Source organism: Melospiza melodia, chromosome 3, assembly GCF_035770615.1.
Source record: "Melospiza melodia melodia isolate bMelMel2 chromosome 3, bMelMel2.pri, whole genome shotgun sequence".
Classification (NCBI taxonomy): domain Eukaryota; kingdom Metazoa; phylum Chordata; class Aves; order Passeriformes; family Passerellidae; genus Melospiza; species Melospiza melodia.
In genome coordinates this window covers 45,199,728-45,225,931 of record NC_086196.1, presented here as the reverse complement: position 1 = coordinate 45,225,931, position 26,204 = coordinate 45,199,728, and the positions used below count along the sequence as shown (strand labels likewise).

At 35.3% G+C, this 26,204-nt stretch overlaps 1 protein-coding gene across 2 annotated transcripts in view; it reads left to right on the top strand.

The window, feature by feature from the left end:
- The window catches only part of FMN2 (formin 2), a 152,308-nt gene that overhangs the window by 93,561 nt on the left and 32,543 nt on the right, over positions 1–26,204 (top strand). For both annotated transcript variants that reach the window (XM_063151572.1, XM_063151571.1), the window contains 4 exons: positions 593–652; positions 835–955; positions 9,588–9,680; positions 24,803–24,854. In XM_063151572.1, the coding sequence (XP_063007642.1) occupies positions 593–652; positions 835–955; positions 9,588–9,680; positions 24,803–24,854 (326 nt within the window). The remainder of the gene's footprint in view (positions 1–592; positions 653–834; positions 956–9,587; positions 9,681–24,802; positions 24,855–26,204) is intronic.

Here is a 26,204-nt window from a genome sequence, read left to right as displayed (position 1 = left end):
AATTCTGTCAGAAATCCTCTTCAAATGGAAGATTTTTTTGCTGAAGTTTCATTAGAGAGCTTACAGAGGAGAAGCAATTAAAAAGCTCCCTCAACCCCCAATGCTCCCCCCAGCCTCCCAGATTCCATTTTTTAAAAAACTTTCTTTGTTTAATTTAACTATGCTTTGGTTATAGTTGTAGTGTTGCAAACTAACTTGTATATACATGAACCCAGAAACAATTTCTCTTTTCCTTCTTGGGAAATTTCAGAATGTAAGGGTTTGATTTGCAATCAGATAGAATTAAAAATATGAGGAGTGTGTTACATGACTGTTTTCTCTTTCTTCATTTTATTTAATGATTAAATGGAACTGCAGGGTGTGGTTTGTTTTTGTAATTACAAGCAATACTATGCTTCTTATTGGTTTGGGTGTTTTTTTTTTGTATGTTTCAATTTTTGTTTTGTTTTGGTTTTTTTTTTTTTTTAATGAAGGGACCAAACCAACAAAGTATTTTTTATACACTAAATATTTCATTTATCAGAATTATGTTTTCTGATTTTTTTTTCTGTGAGTTTCAGTAACACAGCAAACTCTATTCTTTTCTATACAGGACAACAGCAGAAGTCTTCTATCGTACATTGTCTCATATTATTTGCGTAATTTTGATGAGGTGAGTGAAAATTAAAATTAACTCTGTTAAATTCAGATTTAGCAGCCCATCTTACTAAATTTGCTCTTCTGTTAGTGAGATGCAGAAATATGTATAAATATTCCCTGGGATTTCAGTTATATATTTTAGTATAGAACAAAAGTAATGAGCACTAGGTAACTGTTCATTTGTTTACTCATCAGGATGCTGGAAGGGAACAATGCATCTTTCCTCTTCCGGATCCACAAGATCTCTTCCAGGCTTCACAACTGAAGTTTGATGATTTTCAAAAAGATCTCCGCAAAATGAAGAAAGATTTGCGAGGTACAGAACCTAGATTAAAAGCTATTTTTTTTACCATTATATCTCTTCTATTCTTGTTTGTATCATTTTGAGAATTTAGATGTTACTGTAAAAATAGTTGTGTATTTTTAACTTTTCAATTAGTAGTTTGCCTCTTTAATTTGCTTTTCTATGACCATTTATGCCATATTCCATAATTGTGTAGATAACCTGAAGGAGGTTTTTAAATTAAACAGCATCAAAACAGTTAGTTTAAATCTTCTGTTTCAAAACCAAACTAAAAAACTAATTTAGTTTTCCTTTTGTGTAAGCTGATTTCAAATCTTTGACCATAAAAAGCGTTGCAAATTGTTGGACCATGTCCATGATAAAAAAAAAAGTTTATAACCAGGTCTAAATACTATCTAGAAGATAAAATAATATGTATGAAATTGTTAAAGACACTTGAAATATCTGGATTTTACTGAACAGTAATATGCAAAGGAAGTATTTTTTCTCCTCTTATGAAATGTTTTCTTTAAGTGAATTCAGCAAGTTTAAGATATATTTGCTAGACTTTAATGAGGAATAGTTATCATATATTTCTTATTAACATGGGGATCTAAATACTGAATTTGTTAAGTAAGTGTAGTTTGCTCAAATCATCCATAATCTTCAATATTACTGCAAAAAATCTCTGCTAAACTGGTCAGTTATGTTACTGTGCTAAATCTTTGAGGGAGAAATGCAAATCAAGGAGTGATATTACTGTTGCCTTGCTGCTTTTAAATGCTGTGCCTCTAGAGACCTAGGAGTGGTTTGGTAATCCATTAATCCCTGGACGACCTAGAATGGGAGGTTTTCTATTACAACAAAAACATAACATGGTTACCAAATGATATCTGACCTTCTCTTCTTGCTGCTATGAAACTTTCTGTTTGGATATTTTAAAAATTATTTTAAATATTTTGAGTATTTAAAGTATTTAGTATTTTTAGTATTTAAAGTTGTATCAAAGTCATTCAGGGTGACACTGAGGAATGAAGTAGTATCATCCATTTACTGCTCCTGACCTGCCTAGGGGGAAAAAGTCTCAGAATTCAGTAATGAAAACTTCTTGCAACTTCTAGATAATCTCAGAGCTGACATCTAAACTGGCACATGTAGAAGAATGATACTTAGGTTTTATTTCAAAAAGATACTTGAATTCAGGTGCAAGTGAATAAATATACATTTCCTCACAAATTCCTCACAAATTCACCAAAAATGTTTTTTTGTAGAGGAATGGTTGAATATTTTCACATCAAAATTGAAATTTGCACAAAGACATAAATCTCTTGTGGAATAAATCCACACTGTGTAGTGATCAAAGCTGGGGTTCTGTAAAAATGGAAATTACACGCTTCAATCTGCCTTCAGATTGCAGTTGAATTCTTTCTGTGCTTACAATCCAACCCTTAGGCTCAAGGGGTTGTATTGTAAGACTGACTCTTGTCAGTCTGTTTTGCAGTTAATGAAACTGAAGAATAGCTACAAGCACCATTGCTCTTTCTCTATTGCATTTGGTACAAACATTTTTGGGGACCGCACCAGCAGCTTCATCCTATCCTGAATATGAAGTGACAGTTTCAACACCAGACTTAAATATCAGTGATGACTTCTTAATAGTCTCCAGATATGCAAAATGCTTTGTGGTGACTTTCTTTTTCAAAGACAAGTGACAAGACAAATTAAAAACCATTTGTCTTAAAAGACTTCATGACCACAAGAGCAGTAGTAGAAAAATTTAGTAATACACTAAAAATTCTGTGTATTCTGATTGCTTAATTGTTGTGATGATTTCAGTGAGATAGAATAGCCTGTCTCAATTACAATAATTTCTAAATAGAGTACAAGTTTTACCAGAATGTGTCAAATTACTTCCAAGGGGCTATTTTTCTCTTCATTTACTTTAAGTACACTACCAGATTTACTAATGAACTTGTGGAATCTTGAGTTACTAGAACTAGAAAGGGCCTTATCAAATGTCTGAACAGGAAGAGGGTTGTATGATGGTGAGGAAATTCTGACAAAATTCTAAATATGAACTTATTCTTTTGAAGTCAGTGTGATTAAATGAGAACTGATTATTCCTGGGAAACACTGACTTTAGAGGCATAGAAATAAGTGCCCAGAATACATTAGAATTTTATACTGTGATGTGGACTGTAGCCTTGGACTTACATTCATCAGGAATTAGATGGCAGATTTTGTGAGTGGATTTCACCATTTGGTGAGGGTGGGTGTTTAATTTGTTCTTTATTACGGAGAAACTGCAACTTGTAGATACTGATGCAGGCACTAACAGTTTAATGTTAGTTTCAAATACGCTGAAAACCATGCAGTGAGATCATGCTTATTACAATGTGGGAAGGAGATATTGATTCACCCAGAAAAAAGTCTTCTGCAGATACACTATTGCTGTCTTAGAAAACTTTCCATGATCATTATTCAAAGGTAAATTTAATTAAAAAAAACTCAACAGAATACCCATAAAGTAGAGGACAGTTATTATTAAAAAAAGTTTAATAGCTGTAACAATAGCAGTTCGTTTTAGTACTGCAGTGTTTTTTCCATCTAAAGATGTCAGTAGTATACACAGAGACAGGCAGATATAAATAATCTTCATGCTTCTGTAAAATTATTTTGTTAACGTGTTCCTTTGCAGTTTGGAGTTTGGGTTTATGTTTGTATTAGAGTTATGCTGACTGTTTAAAAAGAAAAAGGTCTCATTCAAACTTCTATACTTTCTTCCCTTTTGACTATCAAGGCTATTGTCCATTTTCAAGTGTTTATGAACTCTGTGCCTTGGCAGTTTGTAAAATTTTGGAAAAGAAAATCTCCTCTAGTATTTCAGATTAAAATTGCAAATCCCAAGGAGTTTTAGAAGCATGCCATTTGCCTGTTCCAAGATGAATAGAAATTTCAGTTTTTTAAATAATACAGATCCAAAGGATAGCACTTATATACCCGATTTTTTTTTTGTAAAACAGAAGACCAAAGAACAAGTAGATCCTCTTACTAACAAATCAAGTGAGTTTGGCTCCATCTGTTGCTCCTAGATTTCACAGCTCTCCAGGATTCCCACTTTATCCTTTTTGACTTCAGTGACATATAGTTTGTTAAGCAACTTGATCTGCTTTTGATCTCTCCTGGCTGTCAGCAATGTTCCTTGATGCAGTCATGCCAAGCAATGACTTCTGTTCCTATGTCATTCCACAGAAGAAACTTTAGCACTCGCCACATGACTTAAATCAACTCACCATGTAAAGAAAATTGGGCAGCCAGGGTCACAGGAGCAGTGTGTGACACTCACTGATTAGGACCTCTGTTATATAACTATTAGTACCAGTATGTTTTTCTAGACACTTCAGAGTGCTCCAGGTAAAGCAGAAAGATGTGGAAAAGCATGTAGTAAATTAATCATGATTCTAACCCTCTTTGCTCGGAGGTTAAATTTTTGTTTAGGAAAATGTTGGATTTGTGGCCCAAATCCACAATGGATGTGGATGAAATTCTTCCAGATGTATTTGGTTTAGGAAAGAACTAGAACACTAGAATGGCATTGAGAGTTATAGAATTATAGCAAGTTAAAATGTTTAGAAGCTATTCTTTGGCTACACATTAGCATTCTAGCCTTACAACATTAAGTTTATTCTTGCTAATCAGAAACTAATTCATCACTTGTCACTTATTGCAAAACTTTCACTGAAGCTCAGCTAGAAGGGAATTAGAAACAATGTCAGGCCAAAAGTAAATCTGACTAGGAGAAGAGATTAATAGTACATTGAAATGCAGATTGCTATGAAATTGAGTTGAATTCAGTACTTGTTTATATGTCATAATGTCATATTTAATATATTTGATTGGAAACTGACTACAAGCAATAATTATCATAATTAAACATTATTTTTGTAGTGATGCTTTCTTTTCTTATTCTGAGTGTTTACAACTCATTGAAAATTCTCCATCCAAAAGAAGCTAGGCTGTGTGGCCCAGTACATCTCCCTGATTTGGAATAAATGTGACTGAGAATGTTTATAAAGTGTTAAGCATTTGCAGAACACTTTGTATTTTAAAAGTATGTTCCAAGAAAAGCCCCAGAGTATCTTGGAAAAATACATGTTCCCTATTTTTTTCAGTGCTTCTTACAGTCACCTGAAGTTACCTGTTCATTTTGGACCTGCTAGTTGTAGAGTTGTTGTGTGCTCTTGTGTTTAACACCTGCTGTGTGAATAAGAGCATTGGAAGTACCATCTTATGCAATAAAAAGGCTTTTAAAGGTGGTATTTGGGATGGTGTTAATGTGCAATTGAGAGAGTTCAGACAACAATAAGCTTTCTAGTCATTGCTCTTGCCTCAGTAAAGGTTATCCTCAATACCTAGACAGAGTTCCCAACCCTGAGAGTTCAGTCAAGCTGTAGTTTGAGATGGAATTTTCCTCTTCGTGGTCAAATCTGTGGGGTGCAGGGCTTACTTTGCAAAATAAGATTGCATCCACTGCTAGTTCTTTAATAAGTAATATTAATGCTTTCAGACTAAAGCTTAAAAAAAAATTGCAGCATTCTATTTGCCCCTCTCTCTCACACACACCCACACATGTATCCTTGTATCTTTTCATATTCTCAAGACTGTGTTCCATCATAGTTCTGATTATGGATCCAAGACTCTAGCAACATTCCAATGCCACTTCTTGATCAGAAGTAAGAGTGGTATTAATTGCAACTTCAATTAACAAACTTGAGCAGTCGTAATCTATTTAGGGCCCCACTTCAGGTGGAATAAAGGGAAGGGATTGCTCTTCTAAATTCAACTGTCCTCTCCTAAAGGAGGAGAGGGACAATCTAAGGATTTATAGATTTTCCAGTTAAGAAAAGGCCTTGAGCCTAGTCTGGTGATCTGTCTTTTAAAAAACTGAAGTTTGATGAAATAAATATCCTAAGGGATTTCCCAAAAAGTTTTTAAATATTTATTTATTATTATTTATTATTTTTAATATTTAATATTTTTAATATTTAGTATTTCAAGTTTCAAGAGAAGGCAGAGCTGGAGTAGAGAGGATTGAAATGAGAAAAAAATTGTATTCTTTAGAGTTTGAATTGCATCATCAAAAACATTCAGAATTTGAAATGTTTGTGGTTTTGTCATTCTCCATTAATAGTTTTGCTACAAATGTGAATGAAGATATTTCCCAATTAGGAAATAGAGCCTTTATTTTTTTTCTATGATCCATAGATCCATATTCTGGTGAAAAAATTCCTTCAGTCTTTTATAAAATAATGCCAAATCACTGAAGGTAATTAATAGCAAAATAATAGCAACAGTAGTGGTTTGGGTCAGTCCTCCAGTAATCTGTATCACTTACCTTTACAGAAACAGGTATTATTTTTACCAAATTAAATCTTTACATTTGCCTACTCATTTACAACTGTACATCCATGAATTCTATCTGTTTGTTCTGTTATCACTGAAAGGGTTAATTGCTGCAGCTATGCCACATGCAGATTCCTAAACCTAAACCAGATGTAAACTAAAGCCAGGCTTTCAGTCAATCTGTGAGTCATATTTTACTGTCCTTAAAACTCCAAACAAGGAGCTGTCTATGGAAGCCCTTGAAGACTCAGCAGTTCTTAGTGTAAGTCATTACAATTCCAAAAAAAATAAATAGAAGAAAATTAAGAGCTCTTTCTGTATTTGTGGCTGGGTTCATCAGAGTGTGTCTTTTGATGAGGCCAGCATTGTTTCCTTTAGATAAAGTCTAAACTTTCTTTTAAAGTCACAGGTTGCAGTTGTAGGGGATCCAGAAAGCAGTGAGGAAGTTGAGAAAGGCGTGATAAAGTTGTTCTATAGTTTTTGGACAAGTAGGACACAGCCACATCTCCTGTGGAAGCCTGAGTAGTCCGAACCTTAGAAAATTAAGGGCATAATTTCAAAGCTTCCATAAAAACTTTAATACAAACAGTCTAGCAAGTCTCAATTAAAGGTGTGCTCTCAAATATCTGAAACTATTTTGAAAATCCACCTGACTTCTAGAAGACTTCTATACATAAGTATGCAGTTTCTGAATTACTTAACAAAAACAGCTTAATGGATCTGTTAATTACTCATCCAGGATAATTCATTAGTCTGCTTGCTTTTTTATTTTTTTATAGGTTGGGGGTTTTGTGTTCAGTGTGGGGTTTTTATTTGTTTGCTTTTATTTTCCATTAAATTTTTATACTTTGGGAGTTTGAAAAGAAAACTCCTCTTGCCCATTGTTATGCTTGCCAAAGAAAATGCAGTAAGCCTGAGGAGCAGCTGGTCATCTGGTCATTCATTTTGTTCAAATAGAAATATTTTATATTTCGAAGAGATTTGTGCTTCCAGGGGCTAAAATTTAGTATCCAACAGAACCAGCTGGAAAATATGCATTAGACAGTATGAATGTTGAAAACTTTTTTTTTCTCCTTTTCAGAAAGGTAAAATAACTCTTTCTGATAATGAGACTGAGCACATTTTACATCACTTACCTCAATCACTTACTGAAAATGTCAGTGCAAAGCACGGAGTGTTTTGTCACTTTCCTTTTCCTTATAGATATCTCTTAAATGATATTGGCTGTAATGAAACTTTGTATGTTTTTACTAAATTGACCTGAAATAAAAATAAAACAAAAATATAGGATGAGCAAGCTAACACAATAGCTTGAAAAAAATGCAATTAATTGTATTTTAACACAGAAATAGAGAATGAGATGAATTATTGAGATACTGGATACAGCTGAAATTGCAATTTGTTTAAATCTCTAAACTGGTTTTGAGCACAGAATATCACATCAATTTCCAGGTCAGAAGCATTTGAGACACATATGCATGTATGGGCAAAAAAGCTACCAGTTTGAACTGCCCACAAGAATCTGGTTTGATTGCTTCTGTGAAAAATGGCATACAGTTCTCTGCAGCGTATGATCTTGAGAGATGAAATTAGATGTACTGTCGGTCCTTTCCATTATTTATGTATTGCTTATAGGTTAAAATTGATTTAGAGATCTAGAGAAAGATTGTCTCTGCCCTTGCCAACTTCTATTTAGGATTTGAGATCTTTGGAAGGTCTCAAGTGCATAATTTGGGACTAGAGGATACTGAAACCTTCACCTTGCTTTAAAGTAACAAAAAGTATCTTTATTCCTGTTTGGGCATTTCAGTCTTGTGACATCAGTTTCTACCTCGTGCTTGGCTTTTGTGACTGCCAATATGAGTCAATTCCTTCAATATAAGAAAATTTAAAATCTGTTGGGAGCAAATGGAGTTTTTAAAATTTGCTAACTTTGCCTAAGTTTTTCAATTGTATATATATCTGCTAAAATGAGAGAATAACTAAACGTGAGAATAGGGAACATAAGACCAGGTTTTGAGTCAATTAAGAATGATCAGACAAGCTTTTGCTTTAGACAAAACTTTGTTACAAAGTCATCACAGCAGATTCCCTTTGCCAATCTATTCCTTTGATATTTGGGATGTTTACCTGAGCAGCTTCATGGAGATAAATGTATTTGAGTTTGAAGCTGAGGATAAAAAATATTACATTTGAAGTCTGTTTGTATTCTCACATACCTTCTGACGCAAGCATTTACTCAGTATCTTACTTCTTCATTTGTGAAGAAATACTGGGAACTGGTATTTTGTACTACTTTCATCAAGATCAACACTCTAAATTCTTCAGTTACAATGAGGAATAGCAATGGCTTATATGAATAGTGGGGCTTTATATTCTAGTGACAAATTACAGAAAGCAAGGCAATGCATGTTTTGGAATGTATGCACTTGAACTGGAAATTCTGAGACAGAATTCAAGGAGGATTCATTTCTTGAATGATAGGAGCTTGTCACAGCCTAAAAAGTTTTCTCTTTTGATGGTAATTGGAGCTCAACATTCATCTGAAATGCAAGTCTCGGGTCTTCTCTTAACCCAAATTAAATTAGCTTGGAAGTGTGAAGGTACCACCTTACCCACAAATAATTGTTGTATCAGGGCTGCTTTAGGCTCCAGATTCTCTGTCTTGGTTTTTAGTCCAATAAGAAGCAAGCTGTTCTTGTTCAAGTTCTCTCAGAGAGTTCGAGCCTTGAGTATTCTTACAATCTTTCACTTTAGTCCTTTTGCTTTTGAAAAATGCAGAACTCTTCACCACATCTGTGTTTTTATCAAGTATCAAGGCCTCCTCTGGCTTAACTCCCTAAATTAAGGTCATTCCTGCTGTTTGGTGCAGGTTTGGCATCTGAACCTTATTTAATTCAGGCACTATTACCTGGGGGCAGGTATATCAATACAGCCCAGAATCTGAGTTTTTAATTTTGTTCCCATACGATTCTGCCCTTTAAATTTGTCTTTCTCCCTCAAAACCACTGGATACTTTTGTTAATTTTTTGCTACCACTTATTTAAACTCACGCACTGGCCACAAATTATCTGCATATAAAAATATTTTACTGGGAACATAACTGTTCCTGACTCTATTATCATAGTGTTTGTACCTGTAGTGTGTTTGAGGCACATATTCCACCAGTTTCCCTGGATATGAATTAAAGTGTCTTTTCTTGTAGTATGCAGATTCATGCTATGATGTGTCATCCTAAACTAATCTGTTACTCCAATTTCAGCATGTGAGACAGAAGCAGCAAAAGTTTATCAGCTATCACTAGAAGAGCACCTACAGCCCTTCAAAGACAACATGGAGCAATTCATTAGTCAAGGTAAATAATGAAACGTCGCTTAACCTTTTCATGACATTTCAAAGGAAAGTTATGGGAACAATGTTTATACATTGTGGGAAAGGGACTGTTTATTTTGGCATCATAGAAAGACATGGATTAGTTTGATCAGATGCCACACAGTTCTAACAGATTTGCAAAGTTGTTCTCTTGTACTGTAGGTGACTCACTCTCTTTTGCATGACAGCAAAGACAAATGCTATTGGCTTGAGTGTGTGATCTTTTAAGTTCAACATTCTTGTAGAAAACAAATTTACAGCCCTTGTTCCTTGAAAAATTATTGAGGCTGGATTTGTTTCATTAACTTCATTCCACTGAGATAATTCTTTTGTATGCGCCAAAAACATGGAATAAGCATAACAAAAGTAGTTAAAGGTTTTTCAGATCTACTGCAAATCCATATGAAATATTTGGATGTGATTAATGAATAGCACTACAATAAAAAAATATATTAAAAATATCCAGGATCAACTGGCATCCTGAATATTAGGAGAAAAACACTTTTAAAATGAATAGACTATGGTTTACTAGACTTTTCTTTGACGAGATTATAGGAAATAAGGATAACTTTGGGTTTTCACTAATGTATGTCAGAGCATCTCTTGAAATTCTACTCTGCATCAACCAATTTGCCTTTTTAGTACAAGTCAGAATTCAATGCATCAGGGTTACAATACCCTGATGAGTACACCAACATAATTTTTACATTTTGCTACTCATTCTGCTTTGATATTTCCTTTTATAATCGAAGACCTGTTGTCTCCTGAACAGGCATTATGTGAGAATTCTGTTTCTAGTGCTGATTTATCAATTCATTAACCTAGAGCTACCATATCTGGAAATATTTATTAACTGAATGTGCTTTGTATTTGGAGGCCTGTCAGATATGCTTGTATATCTTCCTGGTTAGAGTATCCAAGATGACTATCTGTCCAAATGTTATAAGTGGAATACCTATGGAATCACAGAATGGTTTGGGTTGGAGGGGACTGAACCAGGCTACACATGTGCTGATCCATGCTACAGGACTCTCAATTACAGGGAATAAATTGAGCACACCTAATATTTTTAATCATCAAATATGAACTGCTGTTTTCTAAGACAAGTCTGGCAATCAGGGTGTTGTCTCCAGCACTAGTAGGTACAAACCAATTTCAAGCTGAATTCTGGTTATGTATGTATGGCATACAAATATTTCAGTAGTGGTATGATTGAACATGTAGCAAGTGTTTTGCATTAGGTTCATATTATAGGTTTTATGTATAGATAGGGGACATTCAAATCACAAGTTTGTCTGCAAGATATCACTGTTGGTATGCTGTAAATCATGTCATTTTAACCTTCTTAACAGGGTAGGAAATCAAACATGAGGATTGTCCCTGGAGGTGTTCAGGCCAGGTTATGGAGCTCTGAGCAACCTTGTCTAGTGAAAGGTGTCCCTGACTATGGCAGGGGGTTGGAACTAGATGATTTTTAAGGTCCCTTCCAACTCAAACCATTCTATGATTATATGATTGTGTTTCAGCAGAAGTAAAATTTGTTAAAATTGTGTTTTTTCTTTTAGAAACCATATTTTTAAAAGTATCTAACTTTATACTTATGCTTATTTTATGATTTCTGGCTACACTTTCCTGATTATAATTTTATATATGCTGTATAATGATCTGGTTTTGCAAGGATATGCAATTTCTTTTGTGACTGCCTGTCTGTACTTTAGGAGAGTCAGGAAAAAGAAAAGAAAAAGGTATATCCATCACATCCATTAGGAGGTTTGCTGTGTTCCCATATTAATAGTGTATATTGTTGGGTGGTTAACAAAGGGAGAAGCCCATAATGTCAGTAAAAATATCACTATGTCATGTTGATGAAAATAATTGGAAATGTATATTGTGAACACAGTAAAAGTGTGACTAAATAATTATCTACATTTTTTTTAAATAGTAGGGCCTATTAAGCAGAATTCTGTCCTAATGTAAGAAAGACAAAGGCTAACATATAGCAAGAAAGAATCCCTGGTTAAGTTCCAAAAATAAAGTAATTTAAATACCTTTCATTATGAAATCCTTTGTTTTTACTTCATGGGATTGAATTCTGACTTGAAAGAGGCCATGTTTAAAGCAGGATTTCTCTTTCCTGTTCAGTGTTTGACAAGCTTTTGATCTAGATATTTTTTCTAGGGGCTTTTGTTGTTTGTGTAGACATAATCGATGAGTCTTTTCAGCTAGACTGCACACGTGATCATTTAGAAAAACAGAGGGACAATTCTTGGCACCTTTTGGGGATTTTTGTTTATATAACATATGCTCTGGGCAAAGAAAAATCAAGCTTTACGTTTTTATCTTTTCAAGTTCCAGTTTCTCTAAAGTCAGAAAAAGTTTTAACTTATAATTCAGATGAAAAGCATTTTTCATAAGGTTGAATTATTTGGCATGTTTATATGATGCCTTTTCAGAGTAGATAACTTGTGTGCATAATGGGACCCAAAAGTTCAAAGGAGCTAGTTACTTACAGCATATTCACTTATACGTGTTGCAAGCAGCTAAAATGGAAAATGGTTTTCCCACAGGCAAGAAAACTTGGATACCAAATTAAATATCCTTGGCAAGGGGTTAGAAATGCAATACTTTATAAGAATAGTAACTGCCACACACAGCTAGATAACTTTGGGTTATGTTACTGCAACTAGTCTAGCTGATTGTTGCTAATTATGTATTAATTAAAAAATAGTTTCTTAATGTTAACACTTTAGTAGATTCATCAGAGACAAAACAGGTCGTATATCTCCAGCTTGATTGTAAAGATGGTTTCATCTGAAAGCCAAAGAAGGGAAAGAAGCAAGAATGTGTTCAGAATAATGAACTTTTTAGATTAAAGTGGTAGTGGTACGTTTGATGAAGGCTGTTCAGTATTTGCCTTGCTATCCAAGTCAGTAGGGTAAACAGCCAGCATGTGCATTAAAGTATGCAATTAGTGACAGGATGCCAGTCCTTTCTTGAGGGACTTCATGATCATTCCTATAGTGATCAGTATACTTAGCAGAAAGTTAAATTACCTGTACTCTCCTTTCTACATTGGCTTAGTGGATATTGGCAAGCATGATTCACCCCATAAAATTTGTCCTTTCCAATGAAAATTTATTCATACCAAACAGTAGAAGTTTAAAATTTGCATGTTCCCAATATAGCATATACAGTCACATTTTCTGTCTTTGAGGTATTCCTCACAAGTTATCACAATTTGAATGAGAGAGATTGAAAGCAAAGCACTGTTTGGGAACCTTGTCTCCACTGTTCCATATGCAGCTGTGGATAGATAGGGGTGCAAATACATGAGAGATCACATCTACCAGCTTGGAGAGTTTCAGAAATCACTTCTTTTTCTGGTGAAAATGAGTCTGACATGAGACAGTGGGGAAATGCTGAGGGTACCAATTATCACATGGTTTGTAGAGGAATTTCATTAGCAGTTAGAAGTCCTTTAGCCTCGTCCCCACTGGACAGGTTAGCCAGCTGAAACTGAAAGAACTGTGTGTACATGAACCACAAATGATTCGTAGTCCTCAGGTTTTAACTGTGGTTAAGTTTGCAGTGAAAAGCAGTCTCTGGGTGCTGTTGAGGTGTTGTCTTGTCTGTGCATCCTTGTCAGCTTGATAAAGCAGGAAACTTATGGCAGGAGGTAGCAGCCATCACTCCCTCAGAGTAGCAAGTCTTTTTAGGGAAGTGGGAAGATTCAGTATGTTGAAATCACAGCTTTTCCACTGAGATTCTATAAATTGTAAAAATGCTGCAGACTTCAAATCTGAGCAAATCATCCTACATCATATTAAGAAGCCAAGCCAATATAATTTGTTTTAGACTTAAAAAAAAAAAACATTATGCCGTGGGAGAAGTACAAGCATTGTTTGCAGAAGTAAAAACAAAAATTTCTGATGTTTGGCTAGTTCATTTAAAAGCAATAAGAATTATTCCAGTGTGATTTTAAGTTTTGGACCACAGGGTAGCCATTCAGTCTTTGGTTCCTTCTGGTCTAAATTTGCAAAACTGCAGTTCTGCTATTGTAAGTGAATAAAAGCACCAGGTTTTGTTCTGCTGGACCCAAGAATATAGACTCTTCTCCAGACATTAATTCTAGTCACATCCTCATGATCTTACAGAATAAAAATGCTAAAATTGTCCTGTTGGTTGAACTGTCTGTAACTACCTCCTTCTTTTGCCTAGAAGAGCATTCAGGAACCCGGTTTCCAAAGCGTTACTAAAGGAATGTATAAGTCACAGTGAGTTCTATTTATCGCTGTAGCTACAACCAGATAGTTGGTCATGACTTGCTCTCTTAGGTCAAGTAGCAAAAGGCTGTGCATCATCAAATGATGGATTGTGAATGAGACTAAAGCATCAGACTGAATCTTGGATGTCTGGGTTAAGTTCCTGGCTCCAGAAATACTGTAGATGATTGCAAAATGAGTGCTGCTATGGTAATCTGAATTCTGGCCTTTTCTAACCCAGAATGATTGATTTTGCAGATTTCATTTTCTTTAAATATTGTGTTTATAATTTGATAAATATAAGGGAGAACATAGCAGTAGTTCATAATTTTTCTAAAAATAATTTGAGGAAAATATGGCTGAAGCATGATTAGGAAGATATATGAATAAATATGCTTTTGTTTTTCTTTAAAAAATTGCACGGAGCATTAAGAGGTTGGATATTAGTAATTTATGTGGAGACACTCACTTTAAATATTATTATGATTACCAAAATATCCTCATTAGTAATATCTAAAAACTACTTTTTTTTCCTTTGAGAATAAAATGTTGGAGGAATATGAAGGGCAAGCAACATAAACTCATTAGAACATAAGATGCAGGAATTCAACTTAAGCAGTTTAGTTTTATAAATGTTTGCATTTTTCTGTTAATATTCTTTTTGTTGAATTATTGAAGGAGCTTTTAAAACTTGCTCTTTTTGTCCTGAAAGTATTCTTGTAATCTCACACTGACATCTTAATGCTGATAAATAGTTTAACGTCAGCATGATATAAACTTGTTCCTACTTCAGATGTCAGCACCTCCATTGGTGTGCATTTTTACATAGTAATCCTAATTCAGATTGTGTTGTATTTGCAACACTAGACAGGCTTCACTGAATTAGCCTTTCCTCACTTCAAAGTCCATGAAAGACCAAACTTTTAGACTGGGGTTGTCAGCTGTTTTATTCCTTTGGCACAGGATCTCATATAATCATTTTTGTAGGCATCACAGTGGTTTCAGACAGCACAGGTGTGGTAGAGTTAAAAAAGGTATTTTGTCATCACATGAGAACAGATCAATGTATGAGTATCAGAATAGCATGATACAAGTCATCCAACGCAAAAGACTATGAAAAAAAATGCCGTCTAAAAAAAATTGCTAAAAACTTTTTGATACTTGGAGAAGGCTGAAAACTCACATTTTAAATCTCTTCTCCAGTAAAAATGTAATCAAATAAGATTTTTTTATTTTTATTACATAGTTCCTGGGATGGAGAATGAAAAATAAGAGGATATTAAAGCTTAGGTCCTTCATGAGCCCTTATCACAATGGCATATGCTCTTCTGCACTGTGAAGTCCAGGCTCACAGATGAACAATTCTCTTCCTGGATCTTTACTGTACCTGAAAACATATATTTAGTCATAGGTATGCTGTCTGACTTCACATCTGTTTCCTGCCTAGTCCTGAATGAGACTTTTAGGCAGCATAGGATTTAATATCAGTAGCAGGGCACGTCACGTGAGGAGCTCAAAGCTGCACGCAAAATACAATGTATTTTACTTGTGTGAATGAGACATGACAACATTACAGTGAGTATCTGCTAAACATACATAGCTAAGTATGATAGAGTGATTTGCTGGGGTTTTTTGGTTGTTGTTATGTTTCAGAGTTTTTTTAAATGTATTTGGGTCCCAATTTTCTCTCCCTTAATTCAGCTGACAGGAGATGTCATCCTTCTAACGCTGACAAATTATAGAATGGTTTGGGTTGGAGGGGACCTTAAAAATCATCTAGTTCCAACCCCCTACCATGAACAGGGATATCTTCCACTAGACCAGGTTGCGCAGAGCCCCATTCAACCCAGCCCTGAACACTTCCAGGGATGGGACGTCCACAAACTCTATGGGCAGCCTGTTCCACTGTCTCACTGCCCTCACAGTGAAGAATGTATTCCTTGTATCTAATGTAAATGTACTGTCTTTCAGTCGGAAGCCATTTCCCCTTGTGCTATTGCTAAATGTCCCTGTAAAAGTTCCTCACCGACTCTCTTGTAAGCCCACACTCTCTTGTAAGGTGTTCCAGCCTTTTTATCGCTTTCTGTGTTCTTGCTCCAAAAGGTTGCTGCTTAGGTTGGGGACCCCAGAGCTGGACATAGCACCCCAAGTGAGGTCTCCCAAGAGCAAATAGAGGGAGAGAATCACCTCCCTTCACCTGCTGGCCACACTGCTTTTGATGCAGCCTACAACATGACTGGCTTCTGGGGCTGTGAGCATGCATTGCCAAGTCATGGTGATCTTCTCATCGAGCAAATCCCCCAGGTCTTACTCCTCTTGTCTGGTCTCAAACCGTTCTCTGCCTAACCTGTGTTTGTACTCAGGATTGATCTGAGGTGCAGGATCTTGCACTTGGCCTTGTTGAACTTCATGAGGTTGACACAGGCCCACCTCTCAAGCCTGTTGTAGTCCCTCTGGATGGTATCCCTTCCTAACACCACAAAGCTTTTGAGTCTTTGGCACACTCTTTTGCCGAGTGTGCCCTCAATCCCGCTGTCCATGTCGCTGACAAAGCTGTTAAAAGGTGCTGTTAAAAGTCCCAAAATCAATCTCTGAGTCCTTCCACTTGTCACTGCTTTCTACTTGGACATTGAGCTGTTAACCACAAGTCTCTGAGTGTGAACATCAGCAGGTTTTTTATCCACCCAGTGTCCCATGTGTCAAGCCTATGTTTCTTCAATTTAGAGACAATGATGCCATGTGGGACAGTGTCAAATGCTTTGTATGATTCCAGGCAGATGACATCAGTACTCTTCCCTTACCCCGTCATAGAAAGCCACCAAATTTGTCAGGCAGTCTTTGCACTTTAATGAAGCTATACTGGCTGTCACCAATAACTTTCTAATCTTCCATTTGCCTTAGCAGAGTTTTCAGGATAATCTGCCCCATGACTTTGCCTGTCACTGACTTGAGACTGACTGGGCTGTAGTTCCTCAGGTCTTCCTTATTTCCTTTTTTAAAATGGAGGGTTGTGTTTCCACTTTTCCAGTCACTGGAAACTTTACTGGACAACCACAATTTCTCAAATATGATGGATAGTGTCTTAGCCATTTCTTCTGGCATGGATGAATCTCATCAGGTCCCATGAGCTTGTGTACCTTCAGGTTCCTTAGTCTCAAACCCAGTCTTCTTCATTCTCTCAGTCCTTGCCTTTGCTTTCTGCAACTTTAGCAATGTGGTTGGACCACTTGCTGATGAATACTGAATCAAAAGTAAAGCTCCTTTTATAGATTATTAAGTTTAATTTTTTTTTAACTTTTAAGGAAGGTCAAGTTTTTGCCCTTGCATATTCAATGAAGTTTTAAGTTGTGATTCTATAAATCTTGCTCACAATCTATGGAGCTAGCACATAATTTGTATTCCTGTTGTGCGAGAGTATAACATCATAAGGAAGTATAATGGGCTTGAATCAATGTAAATATTTATGTATTTATCTGATCATGGGTTTAAAAAAATAATAACACCATTAGAAAAATATTCAGCATATTGGATGCTCTATCCCAAGTTACATTCAAGAAATTGAGGTCTGAGTGTTTAAATTTAAATGTTCTATTCAACAGTTCTCTTACCTGTATGCATAAAAATCTCAACAAAATGGGGAAGGGGAAATAGGTATTTTTTTATGCTTACAACCTTTTATGAATTTGTCATAGGAAGTATGGAAGGATGTAAGACTCTTGATAAGATTTCCAGAAGAAATCCTGCTTTATACTCTTGTAAGGGTTTCTTAGAATGAGTTTACCTGATAATCAGCCATCCAAATGTAGTTAGATCTTTTTTTGGTGTAAATAGTCTCAAAACTATAGTAACACAGTTCTAATGAGTCATTGAAAAGGCTTTGTATCTGTTGGGAAAAAAAACCCAAAAAACTGGCTCCACTTGAAAGTTACTGGAAAGCACATTCATAGCTAATTATAAACAAATACTAGTTAACACTTTAAATAAAAAGAGAGGAAAAAAGCAAAAAGATTTAGGACATAGACAAGCAGATGAAAGGATTCTTGTTGCCTTCCATCTGAGATTACTCAGATGCATTCCTGTATTCAATTACCTGAGAAGATGTGATATTCCCTTAAGAGAGATCGGGAGATCAGAAGGGATGGCAGTTTCGTGCATCTCCTTACTCATAGCTCTTTGAAACTGGTTCAGCAGAAATAGCTTAAATTGCAGCAGGGATTGGGGCCAGACGGTGACTACAGACAGTAATCACTGGGTCAAGATCATACCACAAACCAACAACAAAAACTTTTGGTGGAACAAAAGCTCTGTCAGGGTGTTTGAAGGCAGTTTGAGTAGACTTGCAAGGTCTACTTGGAATGCTTTCTGAATAGGCACCAACGGGTCAGCTTGTTGTGTGACTACGCTTATCTAGTACATTTATACATAGAGGGCATTGATAATTCTTATTATTTGCTAACTTTGAGTCTATTTTTTTTCATCAAATCCCTTGCATACTTCAGATTCAATTCTCAGCTTGAGTTTTATGCCTTTTTTTTTTCACAAAGCCACTAAGCACAAGCCCCTGTCATTATTTAAAAATTAACGATTGTCTAACTTTTCAGTCTTCCCCAAAACCCACTTCCTTTTTGATAGTGACCATCCAAAATGGCTTAATTCTTCCTAGTGCTACTCATGCCCAACCACACTAAATAAAACATGCAAAGAGAACAAACACCAACAAAATCCAGAAATTGAGTCAAAACAAATTCAAGTCTAAAAGGGAGTAGGGGTAGAGGGGGAGGGGAAGAAAGAAACTTTTCTCAAGAACTTTCTATTGATTCAGGGGTGTTTGCTATTCTGCTTTGGTGTTTGAAGGTTTTTCAAAACAAAGTGTTGAATAGTATGCTAACTGCCAAAAACAAAAGTGTTATTTTGGTGTTTCCTGAGGGTGTTTGAAAGTATATGTACCACCAAGGAGAATAGGGGAATTTTCTGAGAAGCACTGACAGAGCTCTTGTAAACTTGGACCTTAGACCCTGATAATGACAGAGTAACTGCATGCTCTTGCTTGTGCTGGTAGTTCACTCAGAATTTTCTCTTTATCCATTTTCCTTCTGTCTTAGTCACATGCTTGAGATACCTACAGTATCCTCATGGCCTCTGTCAGGCACCTCAGGTCCTCAGGCCTTAATGAAGCTGGGTCAGAAGTGACAGGTGAACTACCTGAAGTTCCATACACTTTTTAAGAAAAAACGCAATTTACCCTCAATTTTGTTATTAGTTTAGTTTTGTTGGGACTTTTTGGAAATTGTGCCTCTGCCAGTGGAAATATTTGGTATATTTTCAAAGCCTCAGCTACTATTCACCCATCACCAGTGTGGAAGAAAATATATCCTCTTTAAAGATCCTGGTAAATCTCCAACAAGGGTTTGTACAAATATTAGTGATTGTTTTCTCTTTTATTTGTTTGGATTTTTTTCCGTAAAAAGGATTTCTATAAATTTTCCTGCTTTTTAATAATATGTATATAACATGGGAGCACCATAATCCTAGTCGAAAACAGTTGTATGTCTTGAGTTTCCAGTTAGTTGTAAGTCAAATATTTCTTTTTAGATTTTTTAATCCTGTGAAAGAGATGATATAGTGAAATATCACACTTTCAAACAAGAAATCACAACAATTAATAATAGAGACAACAGATGTTATTTTGCAATATCTGTTCACAGAAAAAATATACGTATAGAAAATAGATATATTCATGTTATTAGCTTTTTAAAAGTTAGGTATCGTTCACGAGATATAGTGTCTAAATTTGGAGGAGACTAGCAGAGAAAGTGTTTTGTACTGAAAATGAGGATACTTGGCAGTTGTCTTCATCCACAGTGTGGCTTGATTTCTGCAGAGAACTTAGCATAACATCCACAATGATCCACTGAGGTTAGAAGGGACAATGTTGTGGTCAATCAATGGTTTATATCTTGCCTTTGAGCCCCTTTTAATTTAATTTAATCTTCTAGTCTTCTTGAAAACGAAATACTATTTACAGAAAACCAAATTTTACAATTCTTCTGAAAACCAGCATTTTCTATAATGCCTGTGTCTGTTTCTCACATTCAGTTTGGCGAGATACATCCCATTTTCACAAATGTGTAGGTCACTTTAGTTATGTGCCTTTGTGGATGTTTATATGGAACATTTTCAGGACTGTAATCAAAAAAAGAATGGGAAGATCAAATGCGCAAAACAATTACATGTATCATTCTGGAATGTGGGTATGTGCTGATAAGGACAGAATATTTGAGAATTCAGTTAATTAGACTTCATTTGTGAGATCTTGTTTGAAACCTCATTTTGAGCTGCATGAAATCAAGTTTTATGCCCCAATTATAAAACACCAAGCAGTAAATTTAAGCAAATTTAAAAAAAAAAAGAAAATGATAGAATAGAAATTAGGACATCTGATGTGAGTAATTTTTGAAGAGATACATATGTCCTGTAGTTAAAAGAATTTATATAAGAGCCTTGGATATAGTACAGTCCTCACACTTGGTAAGCAATGACGTAGGGAGGAAGGAATGTACTTGAATTTTGACCAAATATATAAAGTGTTTAGGAAGTATAGACCTCGCTCTAAAAGGAGACCAACTTTAAATAATCTGAAGGTATCTTAATGGAAAAAGCAGGCAAACAGTGGAATGTCATCCAACAAGAAGGCATTAAAGATGCTTTCAAACTAAAAAGGGAAAATATAACTAAACCAGTGCATGTTGTAAACCGTTGATAAGGTCACTTCACTCTGTTAGAGATCACTTTGACTCTAAATTGCTGTGAGTTTGAGATGGCCATGTTTTTCAATGTGACCTAAGGCCATTTTTCAGCTATATAATTTGGAATAGATTTTTCAGAATATATATGTCTTCAGTATTGTGAAAGCTGCATGAAAAGTCCTACAACATATAGAGTGTGTGAAAGCCAACATATAAATCTGCTACTTTTGCTTACCAATGTATTACACAAAATAGAGGGGTTAGAATTTCCTGGTATCATATAGTTTTTAATAGATTTGGAACTGTTTATTCGGATGTACTTCAGCAATTAGTGTCAAGAATCAAGTTCTTAGCTGGGAGTGTTAGAAAAGATGATGAGCCAATAAAATATTTGGGAAAAAAAATAACTCAAAAGCAGAAATTCCTACATTGAGGCAGTGTCTGCTATATTAGCTGATGGATTGGAAATATATATTAAAGCAGATATGGATACTGCATGACTACAAAATTTCTTTAATGTTTTTCAAAGACAATCAAATAATATTTTTGAAATAATCTTATTTCTTGAAGATAGAGAATAATTATAGAAGCAGAAGAGGGTGCTCAGATACAGTCAGCTGCCATGGTATCCCAGGATTTATCTAATTTTTCTGTGTTGGCCGTTGATGATCACTATGTTGTGATCACTGTGGACTGGGTATAGCTACTAATTTATTTTTTTTCATGTCACCTGTTATAGGTGTTGTCTTTGTAACTGGGAAGTCCACTTTTCTCCCCTGAATGTTCCTCCAAAGTGGGCAACTTTTAGCTGGTATTTGGCTCTTAATGGATATATGCCAAGAATGAAGAAGCCAAACCAGTGCCTTTCATGCACTCTTTCTATACCTGTGATGAATTGCTTTGGAGGACGAAGTGATAATATAAATGCATGATAATGAGTGAAATGATGAAGTATAATGCATTCTGGGGCAAATCAACTGGATCCATCATAACTAAATTTTTCCTGCACCTAGTCAAAGAGGAAAACATAATTTGAAGTAGTTTACCAATGGGGTGATTATTACTGAGCAAAGTACATATAACCACTAATATCAGGTGCTAATATTCCCAATGTACAGGTTATAACAATCTCCAGCTGCTTCAACATCTAATAGTTATTCCATTGTATCCGGGTATCCAGGATAGGAAAAATTCTGTTGTTTTGATAACAGGAGGTTTTCTTCCCTTGCCAATTAAATTTCACTGCAAATCTTCAGCTAGCCATTTTCCACAGCTCTTGGATGTTAACTGTGTCTAGTGCAAAAGCAGTCATCTGATTATTTTCTTTGGACAGGGACAGATCTGAGTGCGTATACCGTATTTTCTCTTTCACTGGTGCCACCTGTTGACTTGTGGAAGAAGAATTGTTTTCGTAGTATCTTTAACTTTTTCTGTCTAGAAAAATGATGATGCAAAAGGGTTGCAAATTTTCACCTATGTAATATCTTTTTGGTAAAATGAGGAAGGATTAAAAATATCATTGCATTTGGAACAAACTACAAAGAAATTCTTTAGAGAAAATTCTTTATTGCATGCGTCTGTGCCATTCAAGGCTTCTACAGTTTCTTTTCATTGTGTAATACTAATTCTCTATTAATTTGTCGAAAGTATAGATACCAGAAATAACTTGGTTTTGCTTTGCTTTGTTTTGTTTTTCTTCTTCTCTGGACCACAATAACTTTTTTTTTTTCTTTAATTGAAAGGAAACTTGTGCCCAAATGAGGGTATTCTGACATGCTTTGATAAGCTTAGGATAATATGATTACACTATTTTGAGAAATAAATTGTGGAATTTTTGCTCCATTACTGGTGGGTAAACAATTATTTGTAAACCTGTACAGAATATTTGAAATAAAGAAGAAAGTACCTAAAACAAGGCATCTCTATTGATATTCCATCCCATCAGTCTTGGAAATTATAAAAATACTTATATCCTTAAAATACAACATTTGCACCAGTATACAAGACTGTTGTAGGATGGAATATGGTAGCCTCTATTTCTAGGCATCCTTTAAGTGAAAGAAGTCCAAATTGCACTTTTCAGTAACAGAATTATTTGAGAGTTGCATCCACAGATACTTAGTGATTGTGTTAATGCAGAATGAGGTATTTGATCTGGTTTCATCCAGAGAGTTTGTGCAGTTTTTCTTTTGAACTATAAGTTTTTACTGGTCATACTTTGATTTTCAGGATTAAAGTATGGAAAAAAGAAAAGTATTAATGAAATTCTGTAAAAGCTGCCACATTTCACCTGGTTTCTTATCCAAAGCAATGCAAGGCTTTCAAGAAAAGCTCTTAAGTCAGCCCAAATTCACTCAGCTTTGGGCTCAACTTCACTCAGAAGGGTTGTGAGCCCTCACAAACCTTCTGAAGAATCTGGGCCAAGATTCAATTTGGTATTGAAACCTGTAATCATTCAGGATTCACGCGCTCTTCAATTTCCTTGAGAACATTTACCCATCTCTCCCTCAGGTTTTCTGTGGTTTGCTGGGATTTTTTTTTTTCACTTTCAGGATAACCATGGTGGAGCCCAAGACTTCAAGTAATGATTACCAAATCCAGTGTTTCCCACTGCAAATATCTGGGCACTAGTCAGCAGTGCTACTGCTCAGGAGACTACATTACTACTAATAAAAAGCATTTGCAGCACTAGACAAAGCTCATTGTTGTGACTGGGGAAAGTAAAAGGCAATTCCATTTGTATTTCCTTGCTACAGATTTCACATGCCTATTTCAGTGTATGTTTGTAAATTACTGTTGATTGAAACATTTTAACTGAAAAACAGTGATTATCTTTGTATCTTAATTATGCCATTGCTTTGCTTTTTTTCAAAAAATTTGAAATTTTTCAAAGAAAGTGTATCTATGATGCAGAAAAATAATTTTAATGAGTTAGTATTGTAGAGCTATGTCTTGAAAGTGGAATAAAAAATAGCTGAAAGGTTCCTTCTTTTTCAGATTTCTATATGAATGTTATAGCACTGACATTTGTTACCAGGACAGCTCAGAGCCTTTTAATTTTTCAAAACTTTCTGACTCTTGGGAATACTATAATTCTCCTTGCAAGTAAACAGTCCAGAAGTCTAGCAGACTGAACAAAGAGCCAAGTACCAAATTAAAAGAGCTTTCTGTTTAAGCGTGCAGAGACTTTAAATGGGACTTAAGTTGTATTACCTGAATGACTGCATAAATATAAATTTCACCTAAGCTCATGCTCAGAGCAGATGGACAATTGCTTTGCACATTGGTGATGCCTAAGTTAACATGCACATTCTTATAGATTTTTTGTTAAGCATTCTTTCAGTCATCTAAATTTAGTGAAATGTGGGCAAAAAAAAAAAGAGAACCTGTGGCAAGTGGAGAATATTTTCACCATTGTGTGGGAAGGACAGTTTCTTACTGTATTATTAATACAATTAAAATATTATTTATATATAAAATGATACAAGTAAAATATTAATTTCCTTCACATGATCACTAACTGCTAATATCCTTCATGTAAAAGTAATCATGTTTTCAATACAGGCCTGCTACAACTGTAGTACTTCACTAATGGATGTGTGTGCAGGGAGAGGAAAGAGTTTTCATTTGTTATTTCCACACAACTTGTACAAAAGCTGTAAGGCTGAATCCTTCCTGCTCTTTGCTCAGCTTTTCCTCCTCTTGGTATACAAGTTCCCGTATTATTTGAGTTTTTGGAATCATTATTTAAGATCTGGTTTTAAGTCAATTTCATTATTTGGCTGTTGTTTAGAATACTGGGAATTTTTTTTTTTTTTTTCCTTTTCAAGGCTTTGAGTTTTCGATTGCTTTCTTTTTGCAGTGGTGGTTTTGGATTCCTTTTTAATAGGGTTATCAAAATTTGTGTTGTTTTGTTTGTGTGGTTGTTTGTTGAATGGGGGGGTTGATTGGTTGGTTTTTTCCTCAGAATTGATCTACATGAGTATATCCTCAGGTGGTTTCTATATATTTTACACATGACATATGTAAAATTAAAATTATCCTGAAACATCTCTATCTTTCACTTTGTTGCTAATTATTTGATTGTATTTTTACAGCCAAAATAGACCAAGAAAATGAAGAGAAGTCACTGACAGAAGCACATAAAAGGTAAGAAAGAGTAATGTCATAAGACCTTTCTTTGAAAAATATGGTGTTTTTAGCAGTTGATGTATTGGTAGCCAGTATTACTGTGTTTTTGAGTGATATAGAAATGCATTTAGAAAGAAAAGTGATATTTAGTTATTGTGAATTTTAATTGGCAAATGAAGAAAGTTTGGAACAATTTAAATGAATATTGTACATTACTCCTGTCTTTTAGAAAATGCATTAACCTTATGTAAAAATAAATTCAGAGTATACCATTTGGACTGAGAAAACACTGTTCATACTACACCAGTATCATGGTGATTTGAGAGGTATTTCGCGTTCCCCAAACAAGTATTATTAAATCCCATTTCTTGTACTTATAAAATATCCATTTTATTTAAAAAAACAACTTTTTTTAATAAACAAATTAAATGTAAAATTAAATGTGACTTCCATTGTAGAATTGCTAATAGATCTTCAAATACTGTTTTTTGTGGCAGAAAGCAAAATACCTCATTAAATTTCATTCTGTGCAGTTGAGACAGTTTTCAAAACTGGGAACCTCACTCCATTGCACAACATGTGGTTTGTTCTGATATTTTTGGAGACTTCTCTAGCAGCAGTGTTTAAATGGGAAAGATTTTTATCAGTCCCAGAAAGAGATCGAAATATGGTGCACAGCATTTATAGCCCAAATTTAGGGAAACTCGCAGTCTGTATTTGTTTTTCTTTCACTGAAAATAGCATTTTCTTTTTCTACTAGCTACAGCTATCACTTAATAACTACTAATGCATATATCCATTCTATACTCCCAGAATTGCGAAGTCTCTCAATAGGATTCCTCTAAAAGATATCGCGATAAAAGTTCCTAGTTTTTACTAGGTTTGTCAGCCATTCTATGGCCTCAACAAATTTGCTACCTGCAGTAATGCCACAGGGTGGTTGATGTCCTTCCTGGTACATTTTTTCTTTATTTCCTTGGGCCATGTACCTTGGGATAGTACCTGAAAAAGAAGCCAAGAGGAGTGAGTGCCACAAGAGCCTCCCTTCTTACTTGTGGGGAGATGGTGGCTCCTTGAGTGGCACATCATGGGTGTGGAAAGGGAGTATAAGAGAATCACAGACAGCTGCTTTGAACTGGTCTGTGTTGCCTTTATGTTCATTACAGAATATGCTGAGGTGGAAGGGACTTGCAGGGATCATCAAGTCCAACTCCTAAATGAGTGGCCCATAGAGGGATCAAACCCACAACCTTGGTGCTGTTAGCACAATGCTCTAACAAGCTGAGATGATATTAGGGTATTATTGCTTTGGCTTAGTATCGTGCCTCTTGCTCAAGTATATGAAAGGCATTCCTGACATTTCTTAGG